Here is a 19,392-nt window from a genome sequence, read left to right as displayed (position 1 = left end):
AGATTTGTATTCCTAAGTCTTCCAATGCTCCTAGTTAGAAGCCAGATGACTACTGCCAACAAAGGCCTACAACAACATCAAAGACTCCTATCAACAAGCCTATTTGGAAAATCAAACAGTTAATGGAGTCTTCACAGTCAAAGAAGGACGACCCAACCAACGCAAATGAAAATTCAAAGATGATAAAATAGGTATGGCAAAAGAAACATTCAATGCCAACTTGGTCCTTCACTAATCCTCTTTTTGAGGATTCATGCTTACTTTTACGTGAAGAAATGTTCGTAGTAAGCTCAAGATTGTAAAAATTCAAGTCTCCAAGGTGCAAAAAACACTCTTTGGCATAGTCAGAGCCCGCTGGTGAGCCATAAAATGAGCAAGACATTAGTCCCAAAGCTTCAATTCATATTAAACTTTGTGCTAAGAGTCGTAGTTATTAGGCTTACGTGCTCAAGCTAGAAGAGTTGAGCATATCTAAAGTCATGTTGCTCATGGTAGATGAGATGAGCATAAAAGTCAAAGTCTATTAACTTACAATTGGTGGAGTATCGTAGAGTCCAACACTCACGCACAGTGCACAGTAAGATGAGAGCACATATCCTCGTCAACCAAACTATTCTTAAAGGGGTGCCAACTTGCAAAGCCAGATCATATGCTTTTATAGCTACACCATCTTTCTGAAGGACCCTCAGAATCTTTCTTGCACAAGAGATTGTTTTCCATGCATTTCTGTGTATGCATAAATAGGATGTCCCATCATTGGACATATGCATTAGACACTCTTTTTTCCTTCCACCTATGCACCTTGAGTGGACTATAATAGGCAAACCAATGTTCCATCATGCTACCCTCTCATATTTGCTGCCTTTTTAGTTCCATATCTATTAGCAAATAATCCCTTCAGTACTTTATTGATATTTTCCATGCAAATAAGTACTCCAGTAATGTGCATATCCCAAAGGCACTTTTTTCCCACTGGGTTGTTTCCCTTTGGTCATCGAGGTATTAGACCCTAATTTAGAACCTCATCATTCTACTTCCCTTGTACATACTTTTCATAAATAAACATCAGCCTCATGATTATGTTATTACAACGGACAAACGCAATATCATCTATCATCTCAGACATATTCGGACCAATGAAGATGCTGCAGCAAAGTGAACCTCATCAACAAATTCAACAACCAATGAAGACAATCAGCCCATCAACCACCAATGAAAAACCTTCCACAGCCTCCATGGACATTTTTCAACAGTGCCCAAGGACGGGCACTAAAATAGGAAGCAGGGAATGTTAACTGAGTCAACGTCAGTTAACAGAAGCTGATAAAGATAGAAGAGGTACGAAAGGTTGCAGATTTAGTAAGTGGTGAGTCCTAAAGGCCTTGGACGGTCGAACATTGCGTATTTTTACCCTAGGTACATAAGGCAGTGTGTAAAAGAAATTAATTAGGGTTCGCATGTCATTTTGAGAGCACTCTTTGGTGAGAGCTCTTGAGGTGTGTGGCTATGGAGTCCTTGAACTTCTCCTTGCTGATGAGACTTGATTCACACTAATCAATGATTCATTCTCTCTCACTATGCCTCTCTCTTACTTCTTATGATTGCCTATGATGCTTAGATTAACTAGATTCTAACTAATTAGTGGTTAATCCCTCTCTAATCTTATGTGATTGCCCTCTTTTGCTTGTGTGTGCATGTAGATTTGATTGGAGTTTGGTGCTCGATAGATCTATGTGTGTGTGCTTGTGATTAGTGTGTTGCCTGATAGGATTAGTGTTGTGTGCGTCTTGCAATCGTAGTGTGTGTGATTGGGTTGATTAGAGGTGAAGAGAAGTGGATATGGAGATTTCTCTTCATTGCGGCTTCGCTCTTCCATAGGCCGAGAAGCTCACCTCCTAGAGTTAACCATTTGTGTTGCCATGATTAGCTCACTTACCGTGTGAGTGTTTGCATGCCCTATCTGGGTAGCTCATCCCTTCGGATTGATAATTTTGTTGGTCATTGGAGCTATTACAATGATGGGACCCCCAACAGAGCAAGCGTTGAAAAGTGCATGCGCGTTGACATCGAAACATGTGCCGGAACAGGCGTCGAAAATTTGAAAATCAATTTTTTCAAAAACTTTATCTCCCTCCATGTATACACACACATATACCGACGCCCGCCAGTGATGCTAATAATGTGGCGCCGCAATTTAAGTGACCGCTTGTAGTGTCCACTTGTCTCAAGCACACCTATACATGGGTGAACAAATAATACTTTCCTTATTTATAAACAGGGTGGAACCCCATCACCCAAAATTTTGGGACACCCATGCGTCAGTACTAGTTGCCCATACAACCTTGAGGTTCCCCTAGGATAAAAACGATATCCTAAGTAGTATCCAAAAACATACACATGTAGGAGGTACATACTCCACGTACATGGGGAAAGCAAACTTATCAGTGGCTAACCAAACATCATTACTCATCACTTGAAGTGAAAATATTCCAAGAAATCAGACGTATCTTAAGACAACTGTCTTAAGGATGACCAATCATTCTTTTCTAAGTTAACCAGCCTTATCTCAAACATTTCCTTCCTAATTTACAAACAAGTGCTTGTGGGTTTGTTGGAAGAAGTCTTCTGTTTTGGACAATTTTACTTTTCCTAATTCCTTACTCCCTCTTTACGTATGCAATGTTAATAATTAAAGAAAAACTTAAATTAACTAAACTTAATTATAGCAAAGAATCACCTGGGACTGATCTGGAATTTGTTGTAGCATCGAGCCTATACACTCTCATCAGTTGGTCTACTACGAGGCCCGGCTTTGTTGTCCTGTGATGCTCTAGTTCTTTTTGGAGCTCCGCCCTCATCACTAGATGTAGAATTTTCTCGGGTCCTTTTAGGTTCCATAACTTCTTATCCTTATAAAAAAGACGTCTAATCATTAGGTAAATTATTTGGAAGCTAGGCTTAACCTTTGTATTCAATCTTAACTCAATCAAGGTTAAATTTATAGTCTTAATTGATAAATTCTTGACCTAGTAATTCATTATTTTCTATATAGAAATGATAATTTTTTCCAAAGCTCTCTTTTTAATTTCCCCATCAAATTTTAAACTTGGAATCTGTTTATTTTGAGCTTAATATTTATTCTATTTCCTCAACTTTATATCACTGGTTTACACTTACTATAATTTTTTAAGAAACTTTTTACCGCAAAGTCTATTTATTTTAATTAATCTTTAGCTAAAAATAGGAGTTTTGGTCAATTATAATTTCCTAAATTGATTAATGAACTATGGTATAATTATCACAATTAATTATGATATTTCCGATCTTTGGTAATTATCTTTTAATTTTCCAACTTAATTATATAATTTTTTCCTTTCTTTTTCAGCAAGAAATTAGTGAAATTTAACATGATTTCTCCCCCTTTAATTTTCAGCTAGAATTAGTCTAATTTGACTTTGATAAGTAGCTATATTAATTTTCTAAACTTAAGATAATTATCTTGCCTTTTTTATTATATAGACTAGCTCTGATAAATAGCACTTAATTATCTAACATGATTTACTAATTTCCCTCTTTACTTTTTAGCTATAATTAGTCTAATTTGACTTAGATAAATAGATATATTAATTTTATAACTTAAACATAATTATCACAATTTCTTTATCATGTAAACTAGCTCTGATAAATAGCACCTAATTATCTATCATGATTTAATAATTTCCCCCTTTAATTTTTAACTAAAATTAGTCTGATTTGGATTAGATAAATAGCTATGTTAATTTTTTGAGCTTAAGATAATTATCATGCCTTTTTTTTAATGTAAACTCGCTTTGATAAATAGCACCTAATTATCAAACATGATTTATTGATTTCCCCCTTTAAGTTTTAGCTAAAAAGAGCTAATTTTAGCTTAATTAAATACTTAGATTAGTTATCTATTAATGAGTAATTTACCCCATGTTCCTAATAGTATTTACTAATTATAATAATTAATGTAAGAATATTTGAGCGAGTTAAGTAGGTTTCTTATTAGTTTTTTGATATAAAATAACTAATTTTTGCCCAATTAATTACAGAACCTAATAAAAATATAAGTGATAATTTCCTAGCTTCTTGACAATTTAATCTAGCTTTGATAATTATCTTATTCTAATATAAGTTTAATTAGTATAATTATCCTTAATTTAAGACCAAAAAGATTAATTTCAACCTAATATGGCTTAATAATTAATTAGATTAATATCTCTAATCTTAATCTAAGTAATCAATAGAACATTAAGAATTAAGAGAGTAATTTAGATTGTAAATAAGTTTAATCTTCTTAATTAATTAAATTAATTAAGAAAAAAGAGATAAATTAGCATAATTTTTCTAATTAAAAAGGGATTAAGCTAATTACCGTGGATAATCAGCTAGAGTTTTTGCTCTCTAGTGATTTTTGAGTAGATTTCTCTCCAGGTGAGAGAGAAATGACCAGGACTCCGAGTCTGAGTTAGAATGAGAGACCTAGGGCTGTATTTATACTTTTTCTAGGCCTTCTAGACATTCCCTGGCTGGAACAGATAGCTACTTGTAGCTCAAGAAGCCCCCAAGCTCAAGAAGGTGCCATCTGCTGCTAATCCTGTCCCTGACAGGTCTTGCAACCTCCTCCCACAGCCCGCCTGACTTAAAAAATCAACCCTGCTAAATTTTTTTGTTATTTTTTGCTAATTTTATAAAAATCTGGGGTAAATATATGGGAACCCTTAGTAAAAGTCCATGCTTAAATGATTACTGCAACCATCCAATTTTTCTTAACAATTTAATTTATATTAAACCTTCTGGTGGAACTAGCGGGGTTCGTTTTTCTCTGATTTTAATTATGAAAATTCCTAGCCCGGGGTTTGTTGTGCTTAAGATTCTAAAAATACCATTCTTTATTTCTTTTGAGATAGTGTTTTTACCTGATGGTATGACCAAAGCTATATCCTTAAGCTTTGAGTTTATTCGTGGCTATTAGGAAGGTGGAGACCTTACAATAAGGGTTTGATCCTTATGATTATGACAAAACTGACCCTGCTTTTTAAGAAGAAGAACATTGCATGGAGCAATAAGCTAATGAGTCAGAAAAGGTCCAAACCCTAGTCTCCAACACGGAAGGGGATAATTAGCTAGCTAAGGACAGCAAAGCCCCTTTGAGTCCATTGGAAAAAACGAGAGGACTCTCTTCTGTTTCTTCCTTCGATGGGGAAGATGAAAATATTCCTAGCACCTTGCTCAATCAATAACAAACCTCAGAAGATGCAATCTTTGAAGCACAACTGCAAGTTTAGGATAACTACAACAAGTCTCAACTGTAATGGAATTAGCCTATTCAACTTGAGAATAGCGGAAATTAATGAGAATACTTTCGAGAAATAACTTTGTGAGCATAGCGGGTTGACATAATTGAAGATAGCAACATAATCATAGCAATTAGTTAACTTGGCATAGACAATACTTTTGCAAGAGAGAGAGTTTAGAGAACATGACAACAGTTGAGGACCGGATTTATGTGGAGCCGGTCCCCCCTCCAATAGGCATTTGTATTATGATTTCTCCCATTAAGAGAGACTTGTTACAATACATTCTTTGTGTTCCTTGTGACCTAGGTGATGCAATGAAGATGGAAAGCTTCATGCATCACAATCATAGCATAACATGAACGGGAAGAAAGCTTTAATTGTCCCAAGCCTCAGTCCCAAGACCTCAAACACATTCGAAGGTGGAGAGAGCTAGCAGGGAATGAGGGTAGGGAAGAGGAAGAAGAAACATTTCATAGGAGAAAGAACCAGTTCCTCACTTATCATACTCTTGTTGCTAGCATACATAATAGCATAGTAATGAAGAAGCTGAAGGAGATGACAAGATCAAGCATTGAAGCATGGCTCTTGGTTGGATTTGCACTCCATAGCCAAGAGTGTTGGTGTAGGCTCTCAACCTCTACTTGCTTGGAGAGGGAGCTCTTGCACTTTGCATAGCACACAATGAGAGTGCTTTTGAGTGTGTGTGGGTGAGTATACCCCTCAAGCAAGCCCCTAGCTAGCTTGGGTCGACCCCCCCTTGTAGCTCATGCTTGAAGCTCATTGGACCCTCCCAGGCCTAGCCAATCACAAGCAAGAGCCATTACAAGCAACATGGGTAGCCTTGGGACAAGTGTCCCCCTTTCCCCTTTGAGAGAGAGGACTTGATAAATGCAAAATCAATTAGATAATTCAAGTAATTCATCATTGGACCCCTTTGAAGCTTAGCCAATAGGCTTCAAGCAACACATGAAGGTAACATGGGTAGGGGCCTGACATGTGTCCTTGCTACCTCTTCAAGTTGAGGCTTCCCTTGTGTGTGTGAGTGGGTGTTCTCTCTCTAGCCCCTAGGAAAAGGGCTCGCCCCCCCTCTTGTAGGAATGCTTTTGACTTTAGGTGATCAAGCACCTTACTCACCAAGCATGACAAAGCACTTGAACTAGGGGGTGTTCCCACAAGCATCTCCGGCAAGCTTCTCAAGGCACCTCAAGTACCTTAATCATGCAGCAAGTCAAGCACCTCAAGCATGGAGCCAGTCAAGCACCTCAAGTCTCTTAATCAAGCACCTCAAGCATGACAAACACCTCAAGCACGACAAGCACCTCAAGCAGGACAAGCACCTCGAGCTTGGGCCGGGTTCCCACCTCAAGCTCAGCCCTAGCTTACCTAAGGTCAAAGGACTTTTACACACATTTATTGGAGGTCTTCAATGAAGCTAACCCTAAGGTCTTATGCTCCATTGGTTAGCCTTGCTCTTTGATAGACCATCTCCCTTTTGGGCCCCTTTACCATTGGCCCCATGTTGAGATAGATCTATAAGCACATATCTATATCTTAACACTTGTTCTCGTTTATTCTCCCACATTAAGTGATCAATTTAGTATGAGAAAATCATTTGGGTTGGTTAGATATTAGATTTTATGACATCAACTCCTAGAGGACCTTGACAGTTCAATGGACATCTACATGACTCAAGAAAAGGAGGAAAGACTCTCTATATCTATACCCTCCTAGTAAAAAAGGAGCCTTCAAAGGATCCAGCAAGGATCTTAGTCTCTATGGATAAAACTTCTAAATCTAGTAAAAAGTGTCCATTTGTTAAAGATATCACAATGAACTATAAAGGGATGACTGGCCCCTTCAGAGCACAAGCCATAAAGAATTGGTTGGTTGATTCTAATGTCAAACCTTATTTTATATGCCTGTAGGAAATTAAAACAGAAGGCAACTCACTTCGCTCTAACTTGCAAAGACTGGGCTCAAATTACGAATGGCTTACTACTAATCACAATCCAGGTAGAGGTGGGACTGCTATTGGTATCTCAATAAAATACAACCATTTGGTGAGTAATTTCCTTGGATAGCCCATTCAGTTATACAGTAGTTTTTGTATATGCTCCTAATTTAGGGGCAAATTTATTTTGGATGCAATAATTTCCTTGTGGGAAGCTATGGACTATGCACAGGAAAGCGCGTAAGAATTTTTCTTCTTTAAAACAAACTTTGATAAAGCATATGATAGAATAGAATGGGATTTTATATTCCAATCTTTGCATCACATTGGATTTGGGAAATTTTTCATAAAGTATGTACACATTTGTTTGGCAATGCCTTTGTCAAAATATATGTTAATGGGGATCTGACTGACCCTTTCCTTCTAAGAAGACCTATCAGGCAAGGTTGTCCAATTGCCCCTCTGTTATATGCTACATGTTCAGATGCTTTGGGCTGGTTAATCCAAGATGCTATTAGTTGTGGCAGTTTACAGGGAATTCAAATACCAGGTGTAGCTAAAGATCTTGTACTCCAACAGTTTGCAAATGATACCAATTCCATTCTGTTTAATAACAGTCAGTCACTTGAGAAGTTTTGGGAATGTCTTAACATATTCTACTTGGCCAGTGGCTCTGCAATCAATCATACCAAAACTGGATATAAACCTTTAGGTCCCACACCTCAAATAATTGTTGCAGAAAAATCTTCAGATTGCTAGGCATCCCAATGGGCTTCAAGGTCACTTTCTCTCAAAGATGGGAGTGGGTGATGAACAAATTTAGACAAAAAGTTATCAAGTGGAAAACATACATGTCCTCCATCTCCTCAAGGGATTTTGTACTTAACCACTATATTTTACCCTCTCTCATATACTTTCTGTCATGTTGGTCTCCAGCCAAGTACCAACTCAAACACGCCTTAAGCTTGGCAAGGAATTTTCTTTGGGGAGGTAATGAAAACCACACAAGAATCCTCAAAGTCTCTTGGGATATATGTTGCTTGCCTAAAGACAAAGGTGGAGTGGGACTTTAATTTGGAGCTTCTGGCCATCAAAATGGCAGGCAAATGGATCATGAGGGCTGCAACCTCTCATGACTTTTGGGCCCTACTTCTCTTGAGATATTTAAAGAAATTCAAGCCGCAAACTACAAGGCATGGTCCAATTTAGAATTAAGAGATATTCTAATCTCACCTATCTCGGTTATTCCTATAGGCTCAAAGATGATGATCAATATGTGGAACTCAATCAAAGCTAGTTGGACCCCCAAGAAAAGGATAATATCTCATGTTTTTGGGATGATTCTCTTTGGTTTGGTCATTTTGCAGATCTACTCAAAGAAGGCATGTCTAGGAGAGCTCACGTGTGTTTCAAAGCTGGACTTAAAAGATGGAGGGATCTAATCTTAGGAGGTTAACCAAAAGAAGCTACTGTTTTGGAAGAAGAATACAATATCTCTCATAGGGATGCCACATGGTGCTTGGCCAGATTGGAAAAAATCTCCAAACACATGCCCTTAAAGGTACACTTCCTTGCTGGTTAATTGAGACTCTTAGCCTCAAAAATTCACAACCAATATAAAGACCAGGGAGGAGTAGAAGAGGAGCTTAAGAAGAAACTTAACAAGAAATGGAAACTATCTTGGAGCAATAAACAATGGACTTATATATTTAAATGTATCTAAGCGTATCAACTGCCAGCAGACATAGCACCCTCTTGTGGATTCTCATTCACCAGAGCATATGGAGTGGAGAAAAAGCAGCCAGAGTAGGAGTCAGCAATGGCAAGACTTCCTGCAGATATGGAAAATGTATAGAATATTGGACACATTTATTTTTTAAATGTGAAAAAAATAAAATTGTCCTTACATATGTACAACAGGTGACTGCTCAAGTCAATTTGAATCCCCTCAACTTCAAAGATCTTTGCTAGGAGTTTGTAGAGGTCTCGATGTACCTTTATGGAATATGTAGAGGGGAAGTATCTTGTGGTATATATGGTTGGTCGGAATGCAAAGGTCTTTGGTCAAGCTTCTACCTTCCCCTTCAAATTTCTCAAACATGACATGAGTGTCACAACCCATAAGCTATGAAAATGTATAAAACATGCCCCTCTTGATTCTCAATTTGTCACTACTCTCCAATTCATTGGAAATAGTGGACATCATGTATCCCTAAATTCTATTCAGTTGCTAGGCTATGTATGAGAGATACCCTGTAATGTGGACAGTTTGGGGCCAACCCTCCCCCTTTTTGAGGGTTCTTTCTAATTTTCTTTTAGTTTTTCTCTTAATACAGTTTTACCTCTTCAAAAACAAAAGATCCTTCATTGCATAGCTATTTAAAGCCTAGGTCCTATACTCTTTAGAGCCCACCTAGTACGAGGACCAAGCTAGCCGGAGTCGTGGAGAAGAGTCTACACTCTAGACTCTACAGTCTACACTCTGCATCACGCACACACACACACACACAAAGAGAGAGAGAGAGAGAGAGAGAGAGAGAGAGAGAGAGAGAGAGAGAGAGAGAGAGAGAGAGAGAGAGAGAGAAAGAGAGAGAGAGAGATGGTCTGTTGGGTGAGAGTCTCCACACTATTTGGCACGGGCCTTTTCAAATGGGATCGATGGTGGGGGTCATTCGGGCCGTCAGATATGCATTATTGTAAACTCAGGTGATCGTGTAAATTTGGAGTGAAAAGTAACTTCTGGCTTGCTAGTAAATTTGGGGCAGTGCATAAATTCAGGCTAGTACGTAAATTCGGGTCTGCACCTTGAGCCTCGAACGCACGACTTCCCCCATGCGATGCATGTGCTCTAACCACCACGTCTGCATGCGTTCACTGAAGTATGTGGCATTTCAATGCCACATATGTAAATACGGGTTGGCTAGTAAATTTGGGTCAGTAGGTAAATTCACAGCGCGCACTTTGTAAATTTTGGCCGCCCTGATAGCATGGCCCACAAAGCAAGCACCTCAACATTTTCACCTCCACCCTTTATCCCATTTGAATATGAATGTGCCATATAGTGTTGAGAGGTGAGAGCCTCATAGGTTGCAAGAGAGAGTGTGTGTGTGTGTGTGTGAGAGAGAGAGAGAGAGAGAGAGAGAGAGAGAGAGAGAGAGAGAGACACACACACACACACACACACACACACACACAGAGTTCTCCTTGGACGGAAGAGAACTACCCTAGGCTAGGAAGCCACCTCACCTTAAATTGAAGGGAGCTAAGATATTTAGTATCCTTTGGACTGAAGGAAGCTAGCAAGAAAGCTCTCCTTTGGAAGCTACTTTTCTTTGGACTAAGGGAAGCTCCGGATGTCATATCATGTTACTTCGGACTAAATGAAGCTCTTTCATTGATGTCTTATTATGTTAATATGGACTGAAGGGAGCTCTTTCATTGATGTCTTCTTATCATGTTAATTTGGAATAGAGAGAGAGAGAGAGAGAGAGAGAGAGAGAGAGAGAGAGAGAGAGAGAGAGAGAGAGAGAGCACGTAGAGGCGTGGGCAAGTAGGCGAGAATGGGGTGATTGTATTAGGTACCGAGAGATATTTTATATACAATTGCATGGTAGTTATAAGGGAGCTACAAGCCCGTGAGATATCTTGGGATGCGGGCCGTTGTGCCTACTAGGATGCTAAGTAGGATCGGTGATGTGGATAATTATTCCCACACGCTTTCATAAGACACACCGTCCATACAGAGAGAGGCATGCATGTGAGTAGTGTATGTTTTGGGTTTGTACAATCATGCTCATGCAAGCCTACATGAAATGAATTCATGACAAGGATGGAAATTGAATCAACCGGGGTTGATGGTTGCCTTCATTAGTAGTGATTTCTTCAACTCAGATGTTCTCTCTACACGAGCTTTGAAAGGCTTTATCTAGTCCGCAACATGTATGCTTTCATTTCGCTTGAGGGGGCGAACATGTGGTATTCAAACTCTTGAAAGCATACATGTTGCGGACCAGATACATCCTTTCAAAGCTCCTGTAGAGCGAAGTTCTGAGGTGAAGACATCACTACTAATGAAGGCAACCATTGACCCAAGCTGATTCAATTTCCAGCCTTGTCATGAATTCATTTCATGTAGGTTTGCATGAGCATGATTGTACAAACCAAAGCATACACTACGCACATGCATGCCGCTGTATGGATGTGTCTTACAGAGGCGTGGGGAATAATAATCCACACCATCCATCCTACTCAACATCCTGGTAGGCACAACGGCCTGCAATGGGTAAAAGATGGAATTGATGCTCAAGAGGAAGGGCTACAGCCATATTGTAAGCATCAAGTACATCCAATTTCAAAATTTGGTTTGAAGAGGTATTCAAGGTACTTTCAAACAGAGGCAAGAGTGTGGATTTGGTCAAATCCTTGGAAGGGTAGCTAATTAACACCTCTTGATGCATTAGCCTTCGCGAGGTGGGTCACCGCCGAAGTGGGTCTGCGCTTTTGGCAGGACTTGTGAGCTTGCTTCATATTTGGGCTACCTGCAGGACCCATTTTCTGAAGAGGGTTGTATGATGCAGAATTGCATATTTGGAAAGATGGCCAGGCTGTATTCTCGCAGGCAATTGCTACAGAGGAGTGTGCCTCATGATCAAGTTCAACAACTTGAGATTTGACCTGCCTCAGACGATCTTCAACAGCATGTGCATGGAGCAGGCAACTTGAGGCATGTAGTTGGTTGCTACACCAATGTATTTAGCAAGATTGGGAACAGGTGCATGGCTGGGCAGCGCTTGAAACATGCCATGCCTTGGTGGATTGAACCACATGAGGAGTAGTCAGGTTGGCAAGAAGGGCCTAAGTAGTAGTGGCGCCAACAAGTGGAGGTGCGGCATTGCATGTTGAATGTCTGGCTTCAAGAGGCCGCCAAGCTTTGCTAGCTAAAACCAGGGAGTTGAAGGCAGCAAGGGGCTGCACTGTTTGAGGATACAAGGGCTCGCCAAGCTGGAAATCACTCTCCTTGTTGGCGCCGATTGAGTGGAGGGCCTCAAGCTTGGAGGCGGCACCAACAGCAGGTGGTGAAGCACCAACTCCGTCTGCAGCTAGGTGGACGTCTGTCTTGGCCTCAAGGGTGGCGTCAGTCACAACTGAATTGAAAGCAGCACGATGTTTGGCTGCAGGGAATGCATCATGGGCGGTAGCTTCGGCAGGGGTGGTAGCACCAACGGCAGTAGGAGCTTCGGATGCTGCAGTAGGGTCGGCTTCTGCAGGGGTTGCGGCCACATCTGCCGCAACAAGGGTTGCAGTAGCATTGTCTGCAAATAGGGCTGCAATGTTGCAGTAGGCGACATCTGCGGCAGGAGTTGCAACGTCGTCTGCAGCAGAAGTATGAGCAGCGTCTTCTTCTCCAGCAGGAGTGCAAGCCACCTTTTCTGCAGTAGTGTTGGCAACGGCCGATTGGGTTGCAGGACGTCATTCACTGGTGCGACGACACCTCTGTCTGCAGCGTGGAAGTCAGCTGGATGGGCAGCTGTTGAGTGCGACGTGGCTGGCCTGTCTGGAGCATTTGCAGCAGCGTCTTCTTCTCCATGCAGGCTTGGGATCATGAGCAGTGACCACGAGGAAAGGCCTGAAGTAGTCGCGAGCTAGGCGAGGGATATTGCAATATAGGCATGGCAATTGTTGAGAAACATGCACGCACACACTGAGCGACTCGTGAGAGAGGCAAGAATGAGATTCATATTACGCTTGGCAAGGGCAGTTTAAATCGTACATCAGAGTGGTGGTTGCCCATCAGTTACAAGGAAACTGAATGTCCAGGGAGGTTCTTGGGAAACTAAAGTAGGGCGGCTTAATTTATTAACTTATTAACCTAAGTTTATAATTCCCATTCAGTGGTTTTAAGCCAAGCTGCTGGCAGCTTTCACGATGTTTAGCCTATGGGATTGACTTGGTTAGCAAATCTGCCGAGCGTTGTTCTGTACGAACATGGGAGAGCTCGATGCTGCCTTCTTGAATGAGCTCCCTGATGAACTGTGGCTTCATCGCTATGTGCTTTGTCTTTTCTGAGTGTTTAAGATTCTTTGCAAGCATTGTGGCGGACATGTTGTCACAATGAAGTACAAGAGGCTGATGTACTGCAGCCCTATTTGCAGACAATGGTACTGCAACCCTTGTTGCAGCAGATGTGGCCGCGACCCCTGCAAAAGCCGACCCTACTGCAGTATCCGATGCTACTACTGCCGTTGGTGCTATCACCCCTGCCGAAGCTACCGCGGCCCATGATGCATTCCCTGCAGCCAAACATCGAGTGGAGGTCCACCTAGCTGCAGACGGAGTTGGTGCTTCACTACCTGCTGTTGGTGCCGCCTCCAAGCTTGAGGCCCTCCACTCAATCGGCGCCAACAAGGAGAGTGATTTCCAGCTTGGCGAGCCCTTGTATCCTCAAACAGTGCAGCCCCTTGCTGCCTTCAACTCCCTGGTTTTAGCTAGCAAAGCTTGGCGGCCTCTTGAAGCCAGACATTCAACATGCAATGCCGCACCTCCACTTGTTGGCGCCACTACTACTTAGGCCCTTCTTGCCAACCTGACTACTCCTCATGTGGTTCAATCCACCAAGGCATGGCATGTTTCCAATCTTGCTAATATTGGTGTAGCAACCAACTACATGCCTCAAGTTGCCTGAGCCATGCACATGCTGTTGAAGGTCGTCTGAGGCAGGTCAAATCTCAAGTTGTTGAACTTGATCATGAGGCACATTCCTCTGCAGCAATTGCCTGCGAGAATACAGCCTGGCCATCTTTCCAAATATGCAATTCTGCATCATACAACCCTCTTCAGCAAATGGGTCCTGCAGGTAGCCCAAATATGAAGCAAGCTCACAAGTCCTGCCAAAAGCGAAGACCCGCTTTGGGGTGACCCACCTGCATCAAGCGGTGTTAGCGGTGTTAGCTACCCTTCCAAGGATTTGACCAAATCCACACTCTTGCCTTGTTTGAAACTATCTTGAATACCTCTTCAAACCAAATTTTGAAATTGGATCTACTTGATGCTTACATGGCTGTAGCCCTTCCTCTTGAGCATCAATTCCATCTTTTACCCATTGGCAGGCCGTCGTGCCTACCAGGATGTTGACTAGGATGGATGATGTGGATTATTATTCCCACACGCCTCTGTAAGACACATCCATACAGAGGCATGCATGTGCGTAGTGTATGCTTTGGTTTGTACAATCATGCTCATGCAAACCTACATGAAATGAATTCATGACAAGGCTGGAAATTGAATCAGCTTGGGTCAATGGTTGCCTTCATTAGTAGTGATGTCTTCACCTCAGAACTTCGCTCTACAGGAGCTTTGAAAGGATGTATCTGGTCCGCAACATGTATGCTTTCAAGAGCTTGAATACCACATGTTCGCCCCCTCAAGCGAAATGAAAGCATACATGTTGCTGACCAGATAAAGCCTTTCAAAGCTCGTGTAGAGAAAACATCTGAGCTGAAGAAATCACTACTAATTAAGGCAACCATCAACCCCGGCTGATTCAATTTCTAGCCTTGTCATGAATTCATTTCATGTAAGTTTGCATGAGCATGATTGTACAAACCCAAAGCATACACTACGCACATGCATGCCTCTCTCTGTATGGACGATGTGTCTTACGAAAGCGTGTGGGCATAATAATCCACATCCTCGATCCTACTTAGCATCCTAGTAGGCACAACGGCCCGCATCCCAAGATATCTCGCGGGCTTGTAGCTCCCTTGTAACTACCATGCAATTGTATATAATAGATCTCTCGATACCTAATACAATCACCCCATTCTCGCCTACTTGCCCATGCCTCTACGTGTTCTCTCTCTCTCTCTCTCTCTCTCTCTCTCTCTCTCTCTCTCTCTCTCTCTCTCTCTCAGTGAGTCCTCCTCCTTCTCACAGGAATAAGGGAATCAACAACGTTTCTCCGAGAATCTTCAACTAGTTTGATGAATGAGTCCACTAGTCCAGCATCCACTCCATCATCATCAGCCCAGTTGCATGCCACCACTACCTCCCAGAGACGACGCTCACCCCGCCCCAAACAGCCAAGGGATGGACAAAGACCAACTTCACGATCCTGCTTGTTACAAGTTGTTCTTTTGCTTTCTCATCCAAGCTGCTCAGGGTCGAGATTTGGATTTCCTCCCCATCTTCATAATCAGCAGCAACAGCATGTTCAACTTCTACGTATTGCAAGAGCACAACCTCTTTGGAGCGGAGAGCAACCGCAATATGTAGCTCCGCCATGGCCATTCCAACTACTTTTCCTAAAAGCTCTGTCTCTCTCTCTCTCTCTCTCTCTCTCTCTCTCTATATATATATATATATATATATATATATATATATATATATATCCAAATAAACATGATAAGAAGACATCAATGAAAGAGCTCCCTTCAGTCCATATTAACATAATAAGACATGAAAGAGCTCCATTTAGTCCGAAGTAACATGATATGACATCCAGAGCTTCCTTCAGTCCAAAGAAAAGTAGCTTCCAAAGGAGAGCTTTCTTGCCAGCTTCCTTCAGTCCAAAGGATACTAAATATCTTAGCTCCCTTCAATTTAAGGTGAGGTGGCTTCCTAGCCTAGGGTAGTTCTCTTCCGTCCAAGGAGAACTCTCTCTCTCTCTCTCTCTCTCTCTCTCTCTCTCACACACAACCTATGAGGCTCTCACCCCTCAACACTATATGGCACATTCATACTCAAATGGGATAAAGGGTGGAGGTGAAAATGTTGAGGTGCTTGCTTTGTAGGCCATGCCATCAGGGCGGTCGGAATTTACAAAAGTGCGCGCTGAATTTACCTATTGGCCCAAATTTACTAGCCAACCCATATTTACATATGTGGCATTGAAATGCCACATACTTCAGTGAACGCATGCAAGCGTGGTGGTTAGAGCACATGCATCGCATGGGGGAAGTCGTGCATTCGAGGCTCAAGGTGCAGACCCAAATTTACCTATTGACCTGAATTTACGCACTGCCCCAAATTTACTAGCAAGCCCGAATTTACTTTTCACTCCAAATTTACACGATCACCTGATTTTACAATAATGCATATCTGACGGCCCGAATGACCCCCACCATCGATCCCATTTGAAAAGGCCCATGCCAAATAGTGTGGAGACTCTCTCTCTCTCTCTCTCTCTCTCTCTCTCTCTCTCTCTCTCTCTCTCTCTTTGTGTGTGTGTGTGTGTGTGTGTGTGTGTGCATGATGTGTTGAGATGTCGAGCTCTACACCTTGAGCTGGCATCCAGTACGGGTCTTGGCCGCTTACGGCATTTACTCATTGGCGCGTTAGGTTACCGACACGGAGGATCTCTGCCAGTGATTCTACAGCTGGACTACACTTATAGTGCCAGCCTAGTACGCTTCTAGCGAGTTCACACTTAGTGACCGCATGTACATATGTGCTACTTTTCAGCTTTAGCACTTAGTCATTTTGTACTCTCTTTTCTGTGAAGAAGAAGAAGAAGCTTTCCATCTCTGTGTGCTTTTGTGCTTGTCTTGTGTAGCTCTCTTGCATCCTCATTCTTTACATGGTATCAGAGCCTGGTGCAGGCAAGAGAGGCTAAGAGAGCAAGAGCATCACAATCCCTTCGTTCGCAATCCACGACCAGATGCCAAGTTTAGGGGTTTTTCGCACAAGTTTCTGAATAGGTCTCCAAAGTGCAGTATACAGAGATTTACTGTACAAGTACAGTGGTTGTATGTACGCTTGATTGTGGACACTCGTTGAGTGTAGAAAGCGTTACAGGAACCACGATAGCAGGTTCAGCAGATTTGCAGGTTTTTGCAGATTGTAGCTATTTTGTCTTAGTGCTTCAAGATGTCTGACGGTTTCAGTCAGATTGTTACTGAGAAGCTTGAGAAAAATAACTACCCTGCATGGAAGTTCAGAATAACAAATTTCCTAAAAGGAAAAGGTTATTGGGACTATGTAGAAGGAGACAATGAAAAGGAACCAGAGATTCCCGAGGCAAATGCTACAGCAGAACAAAGGAAAGCTTTGAGGGACTGGCAACAAGGCCAGAGCAAAGTGATGTATTGGCTGTCTATGAGCATCACAGATGGCATGATGGGCTATCTACAGGATGCTGAAACCCCCGCCATTGCATGGAGAAACTTAGGCAGAGTGTTTGAGGTGAACACCAAGGCCAGGAAGCTTCAACTAAAGTCGGAGCTAAATCAGGTTAAGAGGAACAACCTCTCAATCAATGATTATGCTTTGAAGATCAAGAGTATCATTGAGGCTCTTGGATCTATTAAAGTCTCAGTGGAAGACGATGACATTGTCCGTGCATGCTTGGATGGTCTAGGAGATGAGTATGTACATTTTAGGTCTTCCATGAATACAAGAGATGACATCCCCGTGTTCCAAGATTTGATTTCTATGCTTATTCTTGAGGAGAAGAACCTTGACACATCTTCTTCTCATGGCAGAAATAATTCTGAACAGGCCTTCTATTCTAACTCCAACAGAGGTAGAGGTAGAGGTCGTGGTCGAGGCCCAAGGGGTTGCAGGGGCCAATTTCTGGAAGGTCAATCAAATCAAAACAATACAGGTGGCAGGGGAAACCAGTCTCAAGGCAGGGGGAGTCAAAGAGGTCGTGGTGCAGGATCAAGCAGGCAGCAACATACTCCAGATAGTAGAGAATGTTGGACTTGTGGTGAAAGAGGTCACATGTCACGTGACTGTCCAAAGGGAAAAGCAAGTAGAAAGAGAGAACAGGGCAACTATGCATCTACTAGCAGAGATGCAGATGACAGCAAAAACGAGCGCATGTTTGTTATGCAGCATGTAATGAATACAATGACTGCAGAGAATTCCACCCAAGATGATGTTTGGTATGTGGATTCAGGTGCCTCTAATCACATGACGTCTCGTGGAGAGTGGTTTAGAGATATGCGCAAACCAGATGTGTCAGGCTATGTGCAGACAGGAGATGACACAGCTCACCCCATTGCTCATGTAGGGGACATACCTCTAAATACGAAGAGTGGGAAATCAAAGTACTTAGCAGATGTACTTCATGTCCCAAACATTACAAAGAATCTTGTTTTTGTTGGACAAATGGTTGAGCAGGGTTTGCAGGTTCGCTTCAATCCAAATGGCTGTTATGTAGAAGATTTCCAGAATGGCTGTAAGCTGATCACAGAGGGCAAATGTGTGGGCAGAATGTTTACGCTGAATGTAGACATGCCTGAGGTAAAAGCTGCATTATTTGCACAGGGCACAGGTGTTGTGGCTGATGTTGACATTTGGCACAAACGCATTGGCCATGTCAATGAGCAGAGATTGCGCAGCATGCAATCAAAACAGATTGTAAAAGGTTTGCCCAAATTCAAGGTGGATGGTATGCATAAAGTGTGTGCAGCATGCCAGTTTGGAAGACAGTCAAAGGGCTCATTTCCACATGAGCGCAATGTATGTAAAAAGCCACTTGAGGTGGTGCACACAGATGTTTGGGGTCCAACCGATACTGCAAGTATACATGGTTGCAGGTATTATGTCTCTTTCATTGATGACCATACAAGGAAAGTATGGGTCTACTTCATGCGTAACAAAAGTGAAGTGTTTGGTCGCTTTCAAGACTTCAAAGTCATGATTGAGAAGGAGACAGATATGCAAATCAAGACATTGAGGTCAGATGGAGGGGGAGAGTACTTCTCCAATGATTTTTCAGATTTTCTGCGAATGCATGGTATACATAGGCAGTTTACATGCAGATATACTCCACAGCAGAATGGGGTCGCAGAAAGGAAAAACAGGCACATTGCAGAGGTTGCACGTGCATTGATGAATGAGAAGAACATGCCTCATCATTTCTGGGTTGAAGCTGTAAATACAGCTGTGTACATTATGAACAGGACACCTACAGCTGTGGTGCATGATGTAACACCTGAGGAAAAGTTTACAGGTACAAAGCCTGATTTGGCACACTTGAAAGTGTTTGGTTGCATAGCTTACGTGCATGTACCAGATGAGTTGCGTAGGAAATTGGATCATAAAGCAGAGAAATGTATTCTTCTGGGATATTCCCTTGAACAAAAGGGGTACAGGTGCTACAATCCTACTACA

The 19,392-nt window shown here is 42.0% G+C and overlaps 1 protein-coding gene across 1 annotated transcript; it reads right to left on the bottom strand.

Moving 5' to 3' along the window:
* Positions 1 to 12,129: 12,129 nt before the first annotated feature.
* Positions 12,130 to 12,929, bottom strand: LOC147437160 (uncharacterized). Its single transcript, XM_086485864.1, has 2 exons — positions 12,767 to 12,929; positions 12,130 to 12,704 (listed from the first exon to the last, which is right to left on the bottom strand). Exons 1-2 carry the CDS (start codon positions 12,876 to 12,878, stop codon positions 12,130 to 12,132), a joined length of 687 nt encoding a protein of 228 aa, XP_086341990.1. The 5' UTR covers positions 12,879 to 12,929.
* Positions 12,930 to 19,392: the final 6,463 nt, after the last annotated feature.

This window comes from Adiantum capillus-veneris, chromosome 17, assembly GCF_014529385.1.
Source record: "Adiantum capillus-veneris isolate H3 chromosome 17, ASM1452938v2, whole genome shotgun sequence".
In the NCBI taxonomy this organism is placed as follows: domain Eukaryota; kingdom Viridiplantae; phylum Streptophyta; class Polypodiopsida; order Polypodiales; family Pteridaceae; genus Adiantum; species Adiantum capillus-veneris.
The sequence above is the reverse complement of the archived record's forward strand: the minus strand, read 5'-3'. Positions and strand labels throughout refer to the sequence as shown.